The sequence below is a fragment of the Epinephelus moara genome, chromosome 17, assembly GCF_006386435.1.
Source record: "Epinephelus moara isolate mb chromosome 17, YSFRI_EMoa_1.0, whole genome shotgun sequence".
Classification (NCBI taxonomy): domain Eukaryota; kingdom Metazoa; phylum Chordata; class Actinopteri; order Perciformes; family Serranidae; genus Epinephelus; species Epinephelus moara.
In genome coordinates, this window is record NC_065522.1 from 17023431 (window position 1) to 17044321 (window position 20891).

At 41.8% G+C, this 20891-nt stretch overlaps 1 protein-coding gene across 4 annotated transcripts in view; it reads right to left on the reverse strand.

The window, feature by feature from the left end:
- Positions 1-474: 474 nt before the first annotated feature.
- Positions 475-20891, reverse strand: part of clcn5b (chloride channel, voltage-sensitive 5b) — a 38043-nt gene continuing 17626 nt past the window's right edge. For 3 of the 4 annotated variants that reach the window (XM_050066549.1, XM_050066548.1, XM_050066550.1), the window contains 13 exons: positions 20222-20409; positions 19093-19215; positions 17888-18094; positions 15813-15893; positions 14389-14623; positions 14087-14262; positions 13699-13839; positions 12046-12232; positions 10171-10313; positions 9827-9976; positions 9473-9578; positions 8244-8460; positions 475-1719 (listed from right to left, as the gene is read on the reverse strand). In XM_050066549.1, coding sequence (XP_049922506.1) covers positions 1629-1719; positions 8244-8460; positions 9473-9578; positions 9827-9976; positions 10171-10313; positions 12046-12232; positions 13699-13839; positions 14087-14262; positions 14389-14623; positions 15813-15893; positions 17888-18094; positions 19093-19215; positions 20222-20409 — 2045 coding nt within the window. In that variant the 3' untranslated portion in view covers positions 475-1628. The remainder of the gene's footprint in view (positions 1720-8243; positions 8461-9472; positions 9579-9826; positions 9977-10170; positions 10314-12045; positions 12233-13698; positions 13840-14086; positions 14263-14388; positions 14624-15812; positions 15894-17887; positions 18095-19092; positions 19216-20221; positions 20410-20891) is intronic. The other variant, XR_007571362.1, reaches the window with a different exon arrangement.

Below are 20891 nucleotides of genomic sequence, written 5' to 3' on the forward strand. Positions count from 1 at the left end.
CAAATTGCTTTACACCCGGGCGTGGGGGGGTTTGAACCCCAGGGTGTGGGAGCCCTTCTGTGTGGAGTTTGCTTATCCTCCCTGTGTCAGCGTGGGTTTTCTCAGGGTACTCCAGCTTCCTCCCACAGTCCAAAGACATGCAGGTTAATTGGTGACTCTAAATTGTCCGTAGGTGTGAATGTGAGTGTGAATGGTTGTCTGTCTCTATGTGTCAGCCCTGTGATAGTCTGGCGACCTGTCCAGGGTGTAACCTGCCTCTCACCCAATGTCAATTAATAATGGCTTTGGTGTCAATAACACAATCTCGATTCCCATCCCTATTAGTCATCTAATACCGATAAAAATAAACATGAGGATAAAATATTCAGTGTGATTTTTTAGAATCGACTGAGTATTTTATAAACTGTTTTCCAAACTGGAAAAAATTCCAGGTTGAGGTTTGATATCTTACAAATAAACACAGACACATTTAAGTCAGTGAAATAATTTAGTGGGACAAACAATTTTACATAAATTAATTCATGTGTCATGATTCTCTCTCTTTGTATTCTTTAGCCCTTCCACAGCAGCCCAGAAACACCTCCACCCTTCCATAAGGCATGACGTGGTTTTTGCAGCATTGTCATTATGCATGTACGATTTTCTTTTTTTAAATGAGAATTATAACAGCCACGTTGATAATCGAAGAGTCTCTATGGCAAGACAACACTGCATAATTCCCAGGCTGGTGTCTCACGCCGTATTACAAATCACAAGAGTCTATATGACAAAAAAAAAGAAAAGAAAAAAGGACGACATTTCTTGAGAGTTCCCAGGCTGTCAAGAAGTCTTTATGGAGTGTAAGTGTGTGTGTTAGATCCTCTTCTCACACTCCTGTATGCTTCACCCCCGAGGCTACAGGAAAGCTCACAGGAGAGAAGAGGAGGAGGAGGAGGGAGAGGGGAGGTGGCTGGGCATCCATCAGACCAGCTCAGAGTGCTCTGTCTGGGCTCGCTGTGACAGCCGGAGGGCAGGTACGGAGCTCCCCAAACCTCTCTTTATCCCTCCTGATGTCTTTATTTCTCCTCCGCTCCTCTTGTCTGTATCTATGACAGAGGATTATCTGTTCCCACCTCCTGTTAAAAGTCTTTCTCGTGGGTGCAGCTGAGAAGCAAGATGGCATTTCTGCTCCTCGGAGCTACAGATTTCTCACTTCTGTTTTTTTTTTTTTTTTTTTTGTAAAGAGAGAAAGAGCAGGAGAGAAAGGAAAAAGCCAAAAAGGAGCAGATGTGAACTATTCCATTGACTTATTTCTCATGTGTATCTGTACTACATCCTTCTGGGTTGAACATGAAATTGGGGCCAGCAGTGTCAGTGAGGATGAGTCATTGTTTCTGAGTTTTTTCCAGTGGTGCACTCTTTCGAAAAGCCAAAAACGCCTCCATCTTACAGGAAAAAAAAAAGATCCATTGTTCTGTAGTCGCCTGTGCAAATGGAGCTCGACTTACTTGGCTTTCGCTGAACAGCCTTTTTCTTTTTTAATGTTGAAGAGGTACAAGGTGCGTTTCATTCGAGTGTGCAAGCTGGTGTCTTCTTCTTCTCCCGCTGGTCTACAGAGGAGAGATGGCGAGGAGGAAGGACGGCGGAGCTCAGTTGAAGAGGATGGAGTCGGGGTCTCTGTTGGCGATGTGTGCCATGTGTTTCAGTATGTCTTTTTTAGTGATTATTCCCAGCAGCCTCCTGAAGACAAACAGAGAGAAACGGAGAGAGAAAGGAGAACAAAAGTCATGGAAAAGCTGATTACTTCATATCATACTTTGGTTGCCTTGTCACGGAAAGTCAAAGAATCGACAGAAAGCAGAAACACACACATATCGAGGGGCGGTCTGGCCTCCAGTCTTGACATCGTGGCTTAGCTCAGTTTTATTACCATCCCAGAGGGAAACTGGCACGCAGCGGGAGATCAGTGTAACACGCAAACACAAAGTAAACAGAGCGAAGGAGAGGAAACAACGAGGCTCTGATCTCATTAAAGCCAATTACAGCTGACACATCAGTTTTAAACACATTCAGGTTCACACTCAGGACACCTACACAAACAGGTTACGTTCAAATAAAGTCAAATCTAGAGTTCACTCTCCTCCAAAACAACGGCCGGGCTGGCAGCTTGTGGTTCAACATGGTCTGACGCAGACAGAAATAAGAGGCATGATGAATAACGAGATATTCAGAAAATAAATGTGGCGACAGAAGAAAGCGCTCAGATTTCGACACACAAGATGTGAGCTGAAGGAGCAGCTCAGCAGTGCTGCTTTAAAAACAGACTACGTTACTTTTGAAGGGTGATGCAAAACGTTCTTCAAGTTCATAGCAATAAACAACACATTCAGGGGTTTTATTGCTACAGCCTGTCTTGGTCTTGTGTGATCAGTACTCTCTAAAAAAAATATCGTTGGCGTCAGTAAGTAACGCTCAAAATAAAGTCGTTTTTCAGCATTAAAAAATGACACGTTACGTTAATGTGTTTTAGTTAGTTGACAATTTATTTAAAGAAGTCGGTCAAACTCAGTTTTAATTGAGATGGAATTAAAATAAATAAGTTAGAACATCTTAAATAAAATAGTTTGACCGCTAAATATCACCACAACTTTAGGATGAATATTAAGTTAATTCAACTTAAGTTTTTCAAGGTCAAATCATGTTGGTTGCACTAAACTGAATTCACTCTGCAAGGCCAGAGTTGGAGCTACTTAAAAAGATGCAGACAAATTGTTGCCTTAATTTTTTCAAGTTGAACAAGGATTCTTTTTTAGAGTGTGTAATGTAAGCAATCTTTAGACAGATTTTGCTTTGTAAATATCAATACAGAAGTCAGATTGTGACTTTATGATTTTACAATTTTCAATACCCTGTAACTGTCACTTGTGGCTTCACTGGCTGTAATTTAGCAATTGTGACAGTGTTTTGCTTTAAGTTTAAAGCTTTAAAAGAAGAATTTAAAGGGTGAGATGTCCTTTTATTAGCATGAACATGACTACTACTTATTTTAAGTCAATTCAACAAACACTGGCCTGCTGCTTTAGTTACTACCAGGGCTGCAATTTAAAATTATTTTCATTGTCAATTCATTTGTTGATTATTTTCTCGACTAATTAATTATTCAGTCTTAAAATTGTCAGAAAGCAGTGACAGTGTTTCCAAAGCCAAAGAGAATGTCCTCAAATGTCTTGTTTTGTCCACAGCTCAAAGGTACTCAGTTTATTGTCACAGACGAGTAAAGAAACCAGAAATTGTTTGCACCTCTGAAGCTGGAATCAGAGAATGTTTTTGCTTGAAAAATGATTTAAAAATTACTCAAATCGGTTAATCCATTACAGAATTATGTCAGCTGAGTTGAATTTGGCTGTTCAATATGAATTATTTGACTATTTGTTCCTTTTCTTTTTCCATATAGAGTTTGCAAAGGGTTCGGTTGAGCGTTTAGGGTGGCAGTGACGTTCACATAAAATAATAAAAAGGCCAAGTCAGCCCTCTGAGCTAACTGCATGCTACCTACGCAAACGACAAGTCGGATTTTTGCAACAATATTTTTTGCCGACACCAGATATCAAACAAAAGCCACAGACTGTATCGTATGAAGTTGCTGTGAGCTGTAAATTCACCACGTCTACGAACAAGACATCTCAGAGTCTAGCCAGGCAAAGCTCTTGTCATACGGGCAGCTTCTGACTTTTACTCAGACTCCCCCAGGGTCTGGGTTCGCAGCTGATTGTACTGAACAGCAAATTTTTTTTACAACTCATTCATGTAAAAATTTATTAAAACTTAAAGCTATGCATATTTAATGGTGGGGCCGCTTGAGTGACAGGCTCTCTTCGAGGCATTGCCACAGTCTATGAGTCAAATCAAAGCCTCACTCGTCCTTTGCTTCTCCCTTTTGTCTAAATACGATCACTTCTGGCTCCAAAACACAGCTGGAGACGGCAAAAAATGCTGACTATACTCAAGTCTATATTATCTTACACCCTTATCAAATACACAAATCACTCCTGTTTGAGAAACATTTGCTTAAAACGAAACTTCTACCACTTTATAGAACGCATTTATTTAGGCTGCTTTTTTATACCGCTCAACAGATTCCTCTCATTCTCACTCAAGGACACTTTAATGTGTAGACAGGAGGAGCTGAGGATGTAACCGCGAACTCTGTGATTAGTGGTTGACCTGCTCCACCTCCTAAGCCACAGGGAAACATATATCCTTGACCTGTTTATAAAGACTTACATCCTCAAAAGGAACCACTGGGGTTGGTGCTGAGAGCCACAGAAAGTACTGAGAGATGGACTGTGGATATGTTGGCAATAACAAAAATATAGAATATCACTGGCCTTATCCATTAAAAAAAACAAAACAATAAAACAAGCAGCTTTTAAATATTTCAACAAAGTGGTCAGCTCTCTCAGAGTGAGTCCCGTTGGAATCAGATATTGCTCACAAAAACAATTTGATTTATTCGTACAATAAGCTTGAAAATGTGAATTTGACCTGCTTTAATGGAATAACAAATATACAGAGCGAAAACACGAGACAAACTCAAGACTGACAGGATGTTTTTTATAGTCTCTGTTATAATGAGGTGTTACATTTCCAAGTAAAGCTCGTAAAACAAGCTTGTTGTCCGAAATAAATTGCAAACTAAATCAAAGCTGACAAAAGACAAGAAACAAACCCAGGCTGGAGCTGCTCTGACGCTCGGCATGACCCCTGCCAATAGGCAACCTTCAACTAAAGATACTAACTACAGATATTCTGGGAAAACACGACAGTTGCCAGTCAGAGCGATGAAATTAACAGTATCCATCTCACAGGACGGCCGCAGAGATCACGCGATGCACTCTTCACACAGCCCCCAAGGTCTTTTCTCTGAGTGTGTCAGACTATCTTCATTCCCAGACAATGAGTGATAAGCTCGCTCTGAAACCTCACGTGAAAACACAAATCCTGCCTGACCGAGCCGAAGAGACAACTCTCTTCAGCCATATTCCTTCTTCCTTCTGGCGTGACGCCCAAACCCTTCCTTCGCTGACCCCTTTTATGTGCCTCCTCTTGTTCCCATTTACCCTCTACTGCCATAAAAAAAAAAATGTGCGATTCCTCAAAAATTTCCCCATTTTCCTGTCACACGTGGATCCACTCTGGTAACTCCGGCTTTCTATTGCTGGCCGACGAGCAGCCCTTCTGAAGAAAACATGTGCGAGTCCTGAAGAAGACGTTGTGCCTGTCAACAGCCTTTTAACAGCTGTGTGCGATGTCGACAGTGCCCATGGGCCAAGCAGTGTGTAAACCTTAAATTGCTCATTGTAATGAGATGTTCTGGGGGAAAGCAGTGGCTAAATGCCCGAGAAGTAAACACGGAGAACTAAACTCAACTCAAAGGTACTGGTTAGACTTTTGTTGACAGCAGTTTCGTTGAGTTGGTTAAAATTACGCTTGATCAAAACGATCCGACTTCCCCTCCAGGCTGCGAGCGCTTAGAAGCAGCACTGGGAGACTACACATCTGCTCCAACTGGCAGCAGATGAAATGTTAAAGGGCACGCCACTGATTTAACATATTAAGATCAGTTTACAGATCGTTACCCATTTTCTGCAACGGCTCATCTACATATTCCTCCACGATGTCTCAATTCTCCAAGGCTGTTTATTCTAAAAGCTGGTCAGAACAAGACTAACTCAAACAACTAACTTCCCCGGCTGAGGGTTTTCACTCCTGCAGGAAAATGAGTACCGCGTGTGTCGGGAACGCAAAGCGACAAAGAAGAAACCACGAGATATATTGTTACACGTGTGCGCAGGCTACTATAAGCCTGTGTTTGACAGTGTTTGTAAAATACACTATTTCTGTACACTCGTGAAAATATACATAATTCCACTCCCAAATCCCTGAGAGCTGTGTGTTTGAACATGTCAGATCCCCATCTAAACAACCGAGGTCTGAGTGTGTGTGTGTGTGTGTGTGAAATGAAGTGGGGAAAATGAGTATAATACTAATTAAGTTTATCCTCACTGGGAGTATCTTCTGCTCTGCTCTGTCGGAATTGGATTCTTCAGACTAACACTGTCATCACAAAGACGGTTTTATTAGTCTGACAGATAACAGGAGTGTGTGTGAGACGTTGGCACTGGTGGAGCTGGAAGTTTGTGGATGGAGACCATTTCAAACAAAGGAAGAGAGAGAAGGTTTTGGTGACTAAGTTTGAGAGGTTAAACCCAGTCTTCGAATGACTTAACACAGCAGCTTCAGTCTTAAAGGCATAGCATGCAGGATGGTCGGCTGCTGTTCGGAAACACTTTCAATTACTTCCATAAAAAATGACTAAAGTAAAAGTGCAAGTTACGAATTACAAGTACCTGTTTTACAAATTACTGAAAGTACATGTTACTTTTATTAGAATAACATGGAAAAAATAATCATGGCAGTAATAAAATATTAAGCCCCGCAGACCACTAGCTACAAGATAAGTTAATGTCATTAACATAACCCCAAAAACTAATGTTACATATGAACAATTAACATAGCTAACACTAGCTAACTACCTAAATCTCCACCTATGGTATGTGTAACTTACTTCAATGTAGGGCTGCAGCACTATACCACTTTCAAGGTATAACGTGATATAGAAGTTGACGGTCATCATGCCATGAACATTTGCTTATCTACGATACTGGAAAAGATGCAACTGGATGGAGAATCTCCCCTTTATTTCAGGGTGTTTTCAGCCTTCTAAGTGGACTCAGAGCGGTGACTCAGCTTTTTTTTTGTGCATATGTGAACACACCAAGAGAACTCAGACCACCTGTTCAGTTCACTTCAAGCCTGCAGTGCGATTCACTTAACCTGTGCCTTGTGAACACAAAGCGCTCCAGGTTGGCTTTGCTCTGTGCCATTGTATTTAGCCCTCTAGATCACATGCTGTTGCACTGGGATGCCTAAAAAGACGGGACGAAACCACGTCGGCCTGTAACGCTTGCAAGGACGCAGGACGAGGAGTAGTTTGGTCCATAGAGGATACTGCATGTCTCCAGATGTGGAATGTAGAATACATCAAACAGATTCAGTCTACAGCACAGAAACACTGAGGTTTTCCTCCCATTTTAAGTTCATCTGAAAGTGAGGGGCTTCATAACCACATTGCAGTGCCACGTCAAAGTAAAAACAAAACTATGTCAATATATATATATATATTATATATAGTGTGAACAGAAAGAGAACTGAGTGCCTTTTCTGTTGGTCCACTTTTTGGTGCTCTTTTAGAGGGCCAAGTTATGTTTGTTTATATAGGACATTATGTGGACACACCCTTACTTATTTTCTAAGGGGCACTTTTCTGAGACGGTTATCGTACAGTGAAAATCTCATACAGTCGCAGCCCTATTTCAATACGCGTACGGAGGTAAGACAAAGCATTTTTGAGTGTTTGCACAAATTGGTGTGTGCACCCATGAGCCACCGAAGCATCCTTTAAAAAAGAGTCACTACAGAAGTGTGACAGCGACATCCTCATAAAAACACCTCTCCTCCCTGTTTTACCATTTCCTTAACTTTTTCCTGCTTTAACAGATGCTCACAGCAGAAGAAGCAGAACATACACTTGTCCTCCGCTCAGGTTCCCAAACACTCCATAAATCACCACTTCCAAGCAGCAGGTTTCACTCTGACAGTAAAACTTTACGAGCTACATGAAATACAAAAATATAAGATGTCAAATGTGCAAGCTTTGCTGCTCTATCTGTACCGTCTCCATGGCGTCAACATGGATGTTTTCTACTAATCAACAGATGTTACAGATGCCAGAAAGGGGCCTTACAACCGCGCTCGGTAAAGTTCATGGTAGAGAAGAGATTTGGGTAAATACACCTGAAGAATTTTCCCCTCCCCTGCATTAACCGTGTGTCTTCCTCCCTAACTCCTGTGCCTCCTCGCTTCTCCTCTAATTCATGAGCTGACAGCGGAACGACCCGAGGCTCTCCTGCACATCCATCTGTCGCTGCTTCACGAGCACAATTTCCTGACGGTTTCTCACTTTAATGTCTACAGGCGTGGGAGAGTGGTCAGTTTATGTATTCATCCATCTTTCCTCCCATCTATTAGTCCTCTCTTCCTTTCTTTTCTTGTAACGCGACAGCAAAGAGGATTTTCTCCCCGGACAAAAATAAATCATAGGGGCGAAAAATGTGTATGTATATATGCGTGTTTGTTCTCACCCGTTGTGTGTAACCAGACACTGACGGAGCCCCAGCTTCCTGAAAATATCCACAGTGATGTCCATAGGTGTGTGGTCGGTGACCGTGAAGGGGCTCAGGTCCATGATGCCTCTGAGGCGGAGGGGTGGTGGAGCTTCAGCAGCCTGAGCTGGAGCATGCTCAGTGAAGACAACCTGGGAAGCACTGACGATGCCCTCTTGACGTTTTCGGGCGTTGTCTGAAAGAAACGGCGGATAACATTTATGATATAAACTAAAAAAAACAAACAAGGATGTCACAACATTGACAGTATTTTCTAAATTGAAGTTCTGCAGCAGGTTTTAGCAGGAAATATTAAAACCTTGATCAAACAGCATTTTTTAGCAGCTTGGGGAGGCTTTTTGTTTTCAGTGAAAGCTAGTAGGGAAGACACAGACTCCATTTCCCTGTGTCCAGGTGCCAAGTGCCCTCCGCTTGTCCTTTTTTTAATGCAGGTATTAATATACAGATCTCTGAGTTTACCTCACAGCAATATAGCCGTGAAGCTGAGGACAAGTCATCGCACTCATTGGACCAAAGTAAGGCCTTTTAAAATCACATGCAGCACATGTTCACATGTTTTAATTGTGTCTGTGATTTTCAATACTTTGTCAGAGGTAACTAGGACACTCATCAAGCCTTGTACCGTTACAGCTCTGTTCGGTTTCTCTCACTTACCTTTGTCTCGGCTCGTAGAAGATCTGGTAGCTTTTGTAACATTACTGGCTAGGTTTCTAATATTTATGGGATGGGAAACACCAACATCACCTCCCCAACACTTTGTGGATGAAAGAGATTCTCAGTAATTTACAGCTTGAAAAAAATACGATATACGTTGAAAGGCTCTTTCAGGAAATTTGAAAAGACGTGGGGGCTGTTCTTTGCGTATGTGGAGAAAATTAGCTTCCCAGCTATCTGTGAATAATATTCCACTTAATGTTATCTACTTTTTATCCATATCTTTATTCTTACCCTGACCTTAGGAGTGAGATTATTGCGCTCTGATGAATCGGGACAGGCTACAACAAAAAAGACGGTGCAGTGCGATGTGTTGTGTTTCGCATTTTGCAAACTACAAAACATGCTCCGTCTAATTGTCATTTTAAGATCATACAGTGTAATGTGACATGTTTTAAGCCTTCAGCTGATGTTCATTCCTTTTGTGATGGACAGACGATTTACTTCGCTGTACACACACACACAGTTCTGACCTATTGATATGAGCAGGTCTCTCCTGAGTACAAATCCAACCAGCCTCTGGGACTCCTGAGAGACGACCACAGGGAAGCCACTGTAGTGAGTGCTTTCCACCAAGGTCTGGGGACAAATAAAACATGTGATGTTACATGTAATATGATACGGCATCTACAAATCCTCAAATGCTTCCAAAGAGACCGAATTCCTTTGATTTTTTATTTTATTTTTGTTCTGACAGTTTGAAACACTTCTCACTTATTGCAGTGAATGCAGATGATACAGCTTAGGTTTCTCATCTTCACACATGTGCTTTCTATATTACCGTGCATTCCAGTGTGTTATGATCTACTGTGCGCATGTGTCCATACCTCCACCTCCTCTACAGTCATGCCCTCCTGTGTGAGCACTGCCAGCGCAGGGTCTGACCTCCGTGGCCTCATCACATCTACGGCCAGGCTGCTGTGCTCAAACTCCTCTTTAGGCTCCAGGAACGGGTATCCGTTCAGCCTGATGTGAGCCTGCAGAACATCGATGAGAAAATATTGAACTTAAAACTGTGAACTCTTAAATCTAACACACATTACGGTGTCTTTGTATGTGTGTGAGTGTTTTAAGCTGGGAAGAAAACAGAAGGGATGGTTGTATTTAGAGTAAACACGCAATTTCACAGTCCATTTTCCAATTCCACATCAAACACACATGGACACCTCACCTCGTAGATCCCCTCTCTGCCGAAAGCATCTGCCACCCATTTGCTGGTCATGGTCGCAGCCATGAGGGGGACGATGTACTCCAGACCGCCAGTCAGCTCGAACATGATGACTACCAGCGACACTGTCATACGAGTAACTCCACCTGGAGGGAGACAGGAGGGGGTAGAATGCATTAAAATGATCTCCAGCAAGGCATCTGCAGATTACTCAAAGTCATATCTGTTGAGTGAATCACTGTCGGACTCATCTGAACTGAGTAATCAGAAGAAATTACAAGTTAGAAAAAACTATTAGAGTTTGACATTTTGATTTTGATTGTTTTTTTTTTTATCTCAAAGTTTGAGCTCTTTATTTTCCCTCATCATGAAAATGTCAAAGTTTCTGTCAGTTGCTCCGCTCTGACTTCAATTACAACCATCTTGCTGGGTTGCGGCTAAAAATCAAGGCAACACTTTTAACTTGGTGCCACCGCCCCCTCCTCTGTGCCTCCTTCCTCTGAACTAGCTGAAGTCAACTTGATGTGACAGAGTTTCATCGTGACTGCTATATATCAATTTCTGAAGGATAAAAGAAAAACAAGCTCTCTTTTGTCGGTTGCTCGGTATTTAAAAAATGGGAAAATGGAGATGATTATATGCAAAATTGTTCCCTGATGATGATTGTTGTGTCGTTAAGACAAAACACAATCACATGTTTTTTGCATGAGAATGAGGATTAATAAGAAGATACTGTGCCATGTCCTCAAACAGAGTTAACCGCTGTCTGTCGGCAAGGTAAAGGGGTAAAAATATTCTAAATATAGTGTACATTTAAACCGATATTGATTTTTTTAGGTGGCTAAAATGCAATTTGGTTCTGTCCCCATCCACAGCAATACTTTGCTTAGCTTCCATGTCCATACTCCAGCCTGCTTCTCCTTAGGGCGTGACAACTGCCTTCTATTGCAGGTAAACCACCAACTATGGACAAATACCTCATACAACCCCACTTCAAAAGATCCTTAATATCCCTTTAAGGGCAAGAGTTTAATTTATTTATTTGTCTATTTATATTCATTTTGAATTTGAGGACATACATGGCTTCTGGTTAAATTCTGCTGCGCTTCTATGACCTTTCTGAGAACACATCTAAGGACATGACAAAAAGAGAGACAAATTGCAGTGTACTAAGGAGAATACAGTAAGATCATTTACTTTGAAGTCAGATGAGTTCGACTCATTGCTGGAAGTCGTTCTTTGCCACTTGCATTTAATGCTACTTTCCAAGGGCTACTATAAAGTACAGAATGTGCTAAGAAAGAAACTTTGATCTGGGATAAAGATACTTCGTCCCAGATCTACTAGACGGACGAATGTGACCCTAAACCCTGTGAGAAGTTGAAACCTTCTCCTCATGGTGAGAATTTAGTACCAATCTGTTTTATACAAAATGTTTCCTGAGTGTGTCAGCAGCTATCTGTTTTCTGCACTTTGATAAAAACTTTAGGAACTCAGATCCAATGTAGAGCCCCTCCCTCAGTCCATCCATCATACACCACCTATCTGAGTCTGGGTTGCAGTGGACATAAACAGAGTAGGGTAACCCAGAAGTCTTCCTCCCCACCCACATCCAGCTGCTCCCTAGGCATCCCAAGACATTCCCAAATCAGACTGAACATGTAATCTTATTCCCTCTGACATGTTTCCAGTTGTACATGCTCAGAATACCCCTATAGGACGGCTTGCACGAAGCATCCTGCTCAAATAAAATAAACCTTGTGGTTCATTTTATCAGTTCCTGGATGCTTCAGGGTCTTCATGTTTAAGATTACATTTTATTTATGACACAGCACCCATCTCAAACTAATCAAGCACTGACTGCTACGCACGTCTCACCTAAACACGCAGCAGCTCCAACCATAGCGTAGAGCCCCGGTGTGATGCAGTCTGCTCCTGGTGAGCACCACCCTTTAAAGATGATGGAGTCGTGGTTGTAGTAGGCCAGCTGCTCCATGCCGACACCCAGCAGTCTGCCGGCGATGGCTCCGACTGCCATACTCGGGATGAAGAGACCGGAGGGAACCTGGGTGGACGAATGGAGGGAGAGGAGGAAACAAGAAAGTGGAGATCAAATATGAGCTGGTGCTGGTTGGCAAATCTGTTCTTGTGACACTGGGTTGCTGCAAAATAGGACACAAAGTATTGAAGATTAGGAGGCATTAGTTTCTTTTAAAACCTGAAGGTGCCAAGTTTTATGCTTTGGATTACTGTTTTTTACGGGACTAACTTTTTGGGAATCTCACATTTGTATTGAAAGTCCGATTTATTGTCGATTCCCGATCAATTTTTTTGCATGAAAAAAGTAGGTCTACGCAGGTTTTATTATCTGAGTCTGAACGCAGTGTAGAAACAGTAGGAGAAATGTCTGTGACTCAACCGTGTTCATCTAAAATGGATGAAATGAGATAATATTTGTACATGATTTGTTTTCTTATGGTTTTCTAAGTCGTAGAAAAATATACTCAGCTTGCCGGTGTGGAGCTGGTGTTATTATAGCATAGGATTTGAACTTCTGCTCTGTTGGGAAGCAGTGGCTCTGTGCGCAGAGTGTCAAATACATGGCATTCTTGGAGTTTAATCCCAGGCTGCAAGCAGCACTGTGTCGTCTGTCTTTCTGAAATGAAGCCACACTTTGGACTGTTTCTTCCTCTCTTCCATGACTCTTTCTTATTGCAGGTTTCCAACAGTGTAGACGCATGAGTTTGACGTTAGTGTTAACAATGCACAACTATCAGAAAAACACGCCAGCAGGGATCAAAGGATAGATAAGAATGGATAAACTTGAAGGAGAACAATTTGCTCCCATATAGGCTCATTGCAGTGGCCCAGGTTTGATTCCAACTTGCAGTTATAAAAGGCAAAACTGCCCCAAAATAATCCTTAAATAAATAGGAGGGCTTAGAATAAAGTGCTGCTCATACAAAAGATAACTAGTCTTGACGAGGGTCACATCTTGGTAATAAAGATGCTGTTAGCAACGTCCATGCGCATTTCAGCCCATAAAAAGTGCACCATGACTCAGCTTAAATCCTCCGCAGCAAAAACACTCTCTTAATTGACACGTAAACCCAAAAGCCATTACCCTTTTTTCCCCCAATAACTTGATCCTTCCGCAAGCCACATGACAGTGACTAATGCTGCTGTGACTCAGCATATAAACCACGCAAGGAGAGCGTCCAGAGGTTCAATTACACTTCATGTGAACCGCTAAATGGCCTACATGAGCAATGTCAGTGAATGAAACCGGTTCAGAATCTGGATCCAGACGCACGGTATTAAAGACAGCTGTCCTTGTGGCATGTTCCCACACTATGCTACACAGAGTTCACAGAGAATAGTTCATCTATAAGGAACTAAAACAAGCATCGGCCAAAATCAATAACAGCGTTCTGAGGAGAACGGTGACATTTTAACAGGTGACATACGACACGTATTCAGAAGTATGTGCTTGTGGCTTCTGCTTCTGTCTGTGTTTGTGTCTGGACCAACCTTCATGCCAAAGGTAATCACAGTGATAATCATCTTGAAGATTAAGGCCAGAGCGAGCTGCCACAGAGCGGTGTATAGGCCTTCTCCTGCCGGCCGGTCGGCTAGGCTGTTGCCTACACCTGTTTCTGATGTGTTGGTTGGCTGGAGAGAGTGTATGGGAGGAACAGTAGGAGATGAAGATAAACAGAGCGAAGATGGAAGAGATAAAATAGCAATATTTAAGGAATAGAAGGGAGCCAGACAGAGAAACCAAAAAGGGCAGAATACAGTTGCATTTACTTTGACTTACTCTTTCTCCAAACAAACAATCCACTCCTTGCCCCACACACACATATTTAAACAAATCCACCTCTCACACACGCACACAAACAAAGAGTGGATAGCTGACCTGCTGGTAGCCGCAGAGCTGAGACGAGTCGAGCAGCGAGCAGTCGTTAAACAGCTCCGAAATGAGCTCGGCTCCACTCATCCTGGTGTAGCTGTTTGGGTATGCGACCACAGCGGTCAAAGCTGCGACCACCAGCACCTCCATGACGGGGTAGTGACCCAGACGGGTGGATTTACCTTTTAGAGACACACATGATTAACAGGCGTGCTGAGGTTAGAAAGAAAAAGCTTTCATTCAAATAAATAAAACTGTGTGTGCATCTGTTTAGGACACACACACACATTCAGCATAACTTCACTCACGTCTCCTGCACCAGGCAATGTTGGCCCTGATGAACAGCGCCCCCCAGAGGCCTCCGAATATTCCCAGCAGGACGAAAGGGGCCAGCTCCACCAGGTGCCACGGGGCATGAAACTCCACGTAGAACAGCACCAGACGGCTGTTTCCAAACGGGTTGATGGAGCGCAGAGTGAAGGCTGCTACCAGGGCGGCGAAGAAGGAACGCCACAGGGTTTTCAGAGGGAAGTAATAACTCACCTGAAGGAAAAAAAGAGACGGAGGAAAGGAAAGGAGAGGGGTTTGAACTCACTGAAGGGATACTGATAGTCACAGAGATTCAGCATTAGTAAAGAAGAACCTGGTTTATTTTTTATTTTCTAATATTGCTATTATAAAAAGTCCAGAAAAAATTAAATGTGAGAATCTTGTGGAGCTGAACACTGAAAGCTTCTGCTGAGGTTTATTTGTCATATTTTCTGAGGTCAAAATATATCTAAAAAATCCAACTCAGTTTGACTGAAGTGATTCATCAGAATAAATGAGTGTTAAAGCCAAATTACAGTTTGTGATTTGTGATTATATAAATGTGGTTTATGGTGCTGTTAGACCACCCTGTAAATACACATGTTTGTGCCTCCCTTGGCGTGCAGCAAGCGGGGGAGCAAACAGTTTCATAACCACACTGAACATGTTTTTGAAAGGCGACACGGCAACAAATATGGATTACAGCAAAATGTTTGGTCACATAAAAACGTGTTGTGAATTTGGGAAATGATTACGTCCATCGCCTTTCAATAAATGTTGACTTTTAGATTCGGGAGTTATTGGAAATGTTTGGATTGCACAAGTTAGAAACAATCCTACGCAGCCACTTCTGAAATCTAATTCTACAAATAATAATAATATTATTAGTGTAGCTTAATACTTATCTGCAACTGAACAAAGCTTTTGTGCATCACTCATTTATAAATCAGCAAATTTTTCTGAGCTTTCAGATTCGGTGAGGTGCCGAAAGTGTCCTCAGAAATAGGACCAATATCATCATCCAAAAACTCCCCGGGGTGTTTTGCTGACGTTGGATTATAGAGCTAATGAGACACATTTATTTTCCCAAACTATCAATGCACAGTTTATTATGCCCCGGCCATTGTGCCAGCGCTGTGCTCAAGAAAAATTAAACAAAAAGTGGAAACCAATTCCGATTAGTTTTGTTATCTGGTGCTGATAAAATAACTTGGTCCTCGCAGTGCTGCTCTGATGTGGATACTTGCACGATTCACTATAATCAAATCCATTTTTGTCACATATTTGCGGCACACTGCAGGTCTCATGTTCATCAGATTGTCCTGTGATGTCGTCTAAGTTTTCAGTATCAGTCTTAACAGGGATTACTTGACAAATGATGACTTAATCCACAGGAAAGCAGTCAATAAATAATTGTAATCACCTCCTCCAGGCTGAACAGGACTCCTCCAATGGGAGCACCGAAGGCCACCGACACACCCACCGCTGCTGCTGCGGATAACACCTACACACGAGAAGAAAAACACACATCTGTATTGCACATTAAACAAAAGACAATAACACAGCAATCGATCAAACGCAGCACTGAAGTCTCCTTATCGTCGAATGAACAGATGTTCTTTGGTGCAGACGATTTACTAGAAAAAAGCTTAGTCACAATAGGCTGATCAAAACCAGTAGTTCCCATTGTTTCTGCGGTGAAGGCCAAATGTAGACACGCTGCACCACGGCACTGATATTAATCTGTTGTGATATGAAGTAAAAACAATACAATAAAACAAGACTCCTTCTCTTTAGCTACTTTTTCTAGGGTTTCAGAAAATACTCAGACTGTAACACTACAGCAGCTTGTTCAGTTCGATATATTATTTCACAACAAGTATTTTCCACCCAGCTTTGAGAGCCGACAGGTACAACTAAGGGAAGACACAAAACTTTTAACAGATAAATATCCCAATGACACTTCCTACTTTGTTGGCATTTAAGAGTCAAAGGTCAGAGGAGCACGCACAGACACAGCAGCTTCTCCAGGTCCTGTTGTTCATATTACAAGTTTTCTGAATTTGAGGCAAATGAGGCATTATCTAAAATAACCATGGAGTAGTTTGCAGACATTTTCAGCACAGAAATCTGAACACTGGATAAAGCCAGGTTTAAAATTCTAGTTTTTATTTTGTTGAGACCTTAGAGTCAAAGGTTTTTACAGAAAGTAATGTTGGATTTCTCTTTTTATCGCTCCATAAATCAGAAAACACTGTCAGCAGCCAAAAAAAACTATTGTTGCCATTTTTTTTAGGAATTAAATGTTACATAAATCAGGCTATGAAAGATATACGAACAAACCCCTCTGTAAAAATCTTCAGAATATAGATATCGATAGATAAAACATTATGTCATTAACTATGCACTTTTTGCATATTTTTCCAGAACTAAATTCTAGACTAAAATAAACACCTACATCTTCTTAAAGAAGAAACCAAATCGCCCGAGATCTCAAAATTGACCAGTGCATGAAAAAAAAAGTAGCAGTAGTATCCCTCTTTACTGTCACCTGTTGGATGGAACGGTTACTAGTTTCAAGATAAACCGTGGTAAAATTTCCCAGTAAATCTCCAGTAATACCAGTCCAATAATAATAATAATAATAATAGTAATAATAATAATACATTTACTCTCCTCTTGTTTATAGAGTGGGTGTGCAGCAGACAAACACACTGATGCTGAGGTGGTCCCTTATCCTAATTTACAGTGACACTATTATTATTATTTTAATGTTCACGCAACCATTCACACTCACATTCACACCTACGGCCAATTTAGAGTCACCAATTAACCTGCATGTCTTTGGACTGTGGGAGGAAGCTGGAGTACCCTGAGAAAACCCACGCTGACACAGGGAGGATAAGCAAACTCCACACTGACAGTCTGGTGACCTGTCCAGGGTGTACCCCACCTCTTGCCCAGTGTCGGCTGGGATAGGCTCCAGACCCCAACGCAACCCCTAACAGGATAAGCGGTTACGGAAGATGAATAAATGAGTGAATATAGAACTTGGTGAAATGATTTCATTGTGTGTCTCAGTACATTTCTAATCATATAACAATGCTGCCTTGATACTGATAACTGTGATAATTTTGGTCACTATAATCATGATATAAAATTTTCATATTCTGTTTCATCTGTACTCTGTTGTGCAAAAGTAAAAAACAAATTATCTTGGGACACTTTTTATATAGAGCAGATCTAGCACTATGTCCTTTGACTTAATTTACAGAGGCCCCATAACTGGAAACCGTGGCGAGGAACCTCGAGCCTCAACTGCTTGGATTAAGAGAGAGACAGACACATGGGAGACAGACAGACCAAAAGAGAGACTAAGAAAGAGAGAGTGGGGAGAGTCCATTTTCCTGCTGAATCATCCAAGACTTGGACACTGAATCCTAAACAAGCAATAAAATTCCTCATTATTCACCTCACCCCAGCTGCCTCAGAGCCTACCTCTCGCCGCTTGGCCTCATTCTTGCGGTACTTGGTGAACAGGTGGCACAATATGTTTGCGCAGCAGCACGCCACATGTACCAGAGGGCCCTCCTTCCCTAAGCTGAGCCCAGAGGAGACAGCTAAAACCAGGGTGATGGTCTTGATGATCAGGGTCCACTTCCCTAGGTAGCCACGGATGATGAACCCACTGAGGATGGTTTTAATCTGAGAGAGAGGGAGAGAGGGAAAGAAAGAGTGTTTGCACGTGCATGGATTAGTTTGTGTGTGTGGAGGCAATCGGGACATGTTTGTGATTGTGTGTGTGTTTATGTTAGAGAGGGATCGGTTTACATATGCGTGTGTGAGCGTACAACTGAGAGAAAGTAAGAGCGTAAACACTGATGGAAGGGAAGGAGAGAAAATGGAGTCTGAATTGTGGATATTTCTCTTTCAAATAAGCAGTTAATCCAATGTGCGTGGGCCTGCTGACCGCTGTCTGACCTTTCAGCAAAGAGAAAAATGAATCCACGTTCCATTAAATTAAGGATGGTCTTTGTCTGAGAGCTGCAGTGAAAGAGAGGTTTGGAGTTTATACGCAGGAAAGAGCTGTGTTTGTGTGTTTTGCTCTGTATACATGAAATGGGTGAATCAGTGTGGTTCTGTTTGTTCTCAGTTCAGTTTTCCATTTGTATTTCCAGAGTGTAAGCAAATCTTGAGCTTTTCACTTCCTTAGAGATAAAGAGCAAAAGAACAGAGACAGAGAGAAAGTAAACAGTGATGTCAGGGCAGCAGAGAGGATGTCTCGTGTCTGCTGAATATCATTGATCTTTTGTATTGTTTCAGTCTGGATGGAAATAAATCGATGTGAATGGATGCTGTGTGGAAAAACGAAGGGACTGTAGGCAAAAGGAGGGGCAGACAAGTAGAAGGACTCATCTCATATGTTTAACATTACTGTCCAAACACTCCACTGAGTAAAACCCAAACATCTCCAAGCTGTTTATCCCTGCTGTGTGCGAGGCTTAAATTCAAAGAAAGAATAAAACGTGCAGAGATAATTACATGTAACTATATGCGGCTAGAAATCCTGCTAATCCTGTTGGAATCCTGTCCATGATCAAACATGCATGACTTAAGCAAACAATGTCATCGATCAATACTTAAATATAACATAAAGACAGGGCTGCTTTTTAAATACATTATAATTTTGAGTGCAGTTTTACCTCTGGTATTCCTGAGCCGCACGCGTACGGAGCAAAGGCCCTGACGAGTATGACAGCCAGGAAGGCGAAAAGTAGAGCCCAGAAGATGTACATCAGGTAGTTCACTATGTAGGCAAATGCACCCTGGAAGGACACACAAAGACACACATGAAAAAAAGAAGACAAGTGATTTCTGAAACCCTTAATTTGGAAATTATATCTTTAAAAAAGAAAGATAAAAAAGCTGTGTTTTATTCATTTAGCACCTTGTGTCATGACAGCTTACAACCAGTAGATGGCATCAAACAACCATTATCACTACAGGCACCGTTGTCACATGGGAAATGTTTGTGTGCTTTTGTTATGACTGTACAAGTGAGACAGAGCATGACTGTACATGAAATATTTCTAGCCTGTGAAGAGATTGACTGGCCCTCATGTTGTGTATAAGAAGAAACTCTCTTCAAGCACTGAAGACAATACTGAGACACAATAAAACAGCCTGTAGCTTTGGATTAATTTTGTACTTCATACACACAAACAAAGGCTCGACACAGCTTGGAGACTGTATGTACATTTCATGAATCTAAGAGTGCAGAAGAATGTTTTCAATCTTGAATTAAATTGGTTTTATTTTGTTTCGTTATCTAACATTAGCCGTCTGGATAACCAGTACTACAAATCTGGTTATCAACCAGTTCAGTCAACTCTTGGTTTTCCGATCCAGCCACAAGCACATTCATGTCAAAGAGGCGGGGGTGTTAATTATGAGCGACATCATAAGAACCATGAATGAAGTCGGCTGTTTCATATCATAGATAAAACGGGACTGAAAGTGTCTGCGGCTGCGAGACAGGAAAATGTCGGTGGTGTGGGATGTAAACGATACTCTGATCTTGTAACTAAAATACTATCCAAAAATTCACTGTCAGCCGAGTCTTAAATTACGTGTACGTACCACTAGAATACTACAAATTCATGTTTTGCTGCATATACGGACAACTATCACTGAATTAGCTTGGTATTAAAGAATTTCTTTAGTTCTTAAAGGTTTCCATTCCTTTTGTTTTGGATTCATAAACGAATAACAAAGAAAATGGATTCCCTCTTGAATATGACAAGAATTGATTCACAGATTATGTCCCTTCACCTCTGCTGTCCCCGTTATGAGCTCAGCCCAGCTCTGCCACTGTGGACACCTGTCCCTCTCCTGGAACGTCGCCTGGTTGGACTTCCAGCAGCAGTGCTCGTGGTTGAACCAGAAGCCGATGAGACAAACCCCTTCCTTCATGTCGGTCAGCCAGTGGGCTGCGATGTCGATGCCGCCAGCTACAGCGCCTGGGCGACAGAAGGACGAATTCAGGACAAAGACAATAATATTCAAGGTGAGCAAGTTTTATTTTATAGGTTAGTTCTGAGGTGTGCTAATGTGTATTGAGCAAACATCCATCATCAAATATCACATGTAGCCTTATGTTCTGTGTCTAGACTGAACTTTCTGGCTCACCGACATGATAAATATTAATCTCCTTTAGAAATATGTCACCCTGCTGCCTATTTTCAGAGCAATGTTGGAGCTATTTTGCTGCTCTCCACCTGCTACCTGTCACCACATGGGGATTAACTTTCAGCTGAAGCAGCACAGCAACACAAGGAAAGGTGTGAGCAGGTATAGGCACGGCCATTTTGTGTTAAAGAAGCCATGTGCGTAAACTCTATTCATAAAGATTACTGTCTTGACTGATAACTAAATACTCTGCTCTTTACTGTCAGTGCAGCTCACTGTGCACTATCTAGCTGTGCAGGGTTTTATTTCCTGC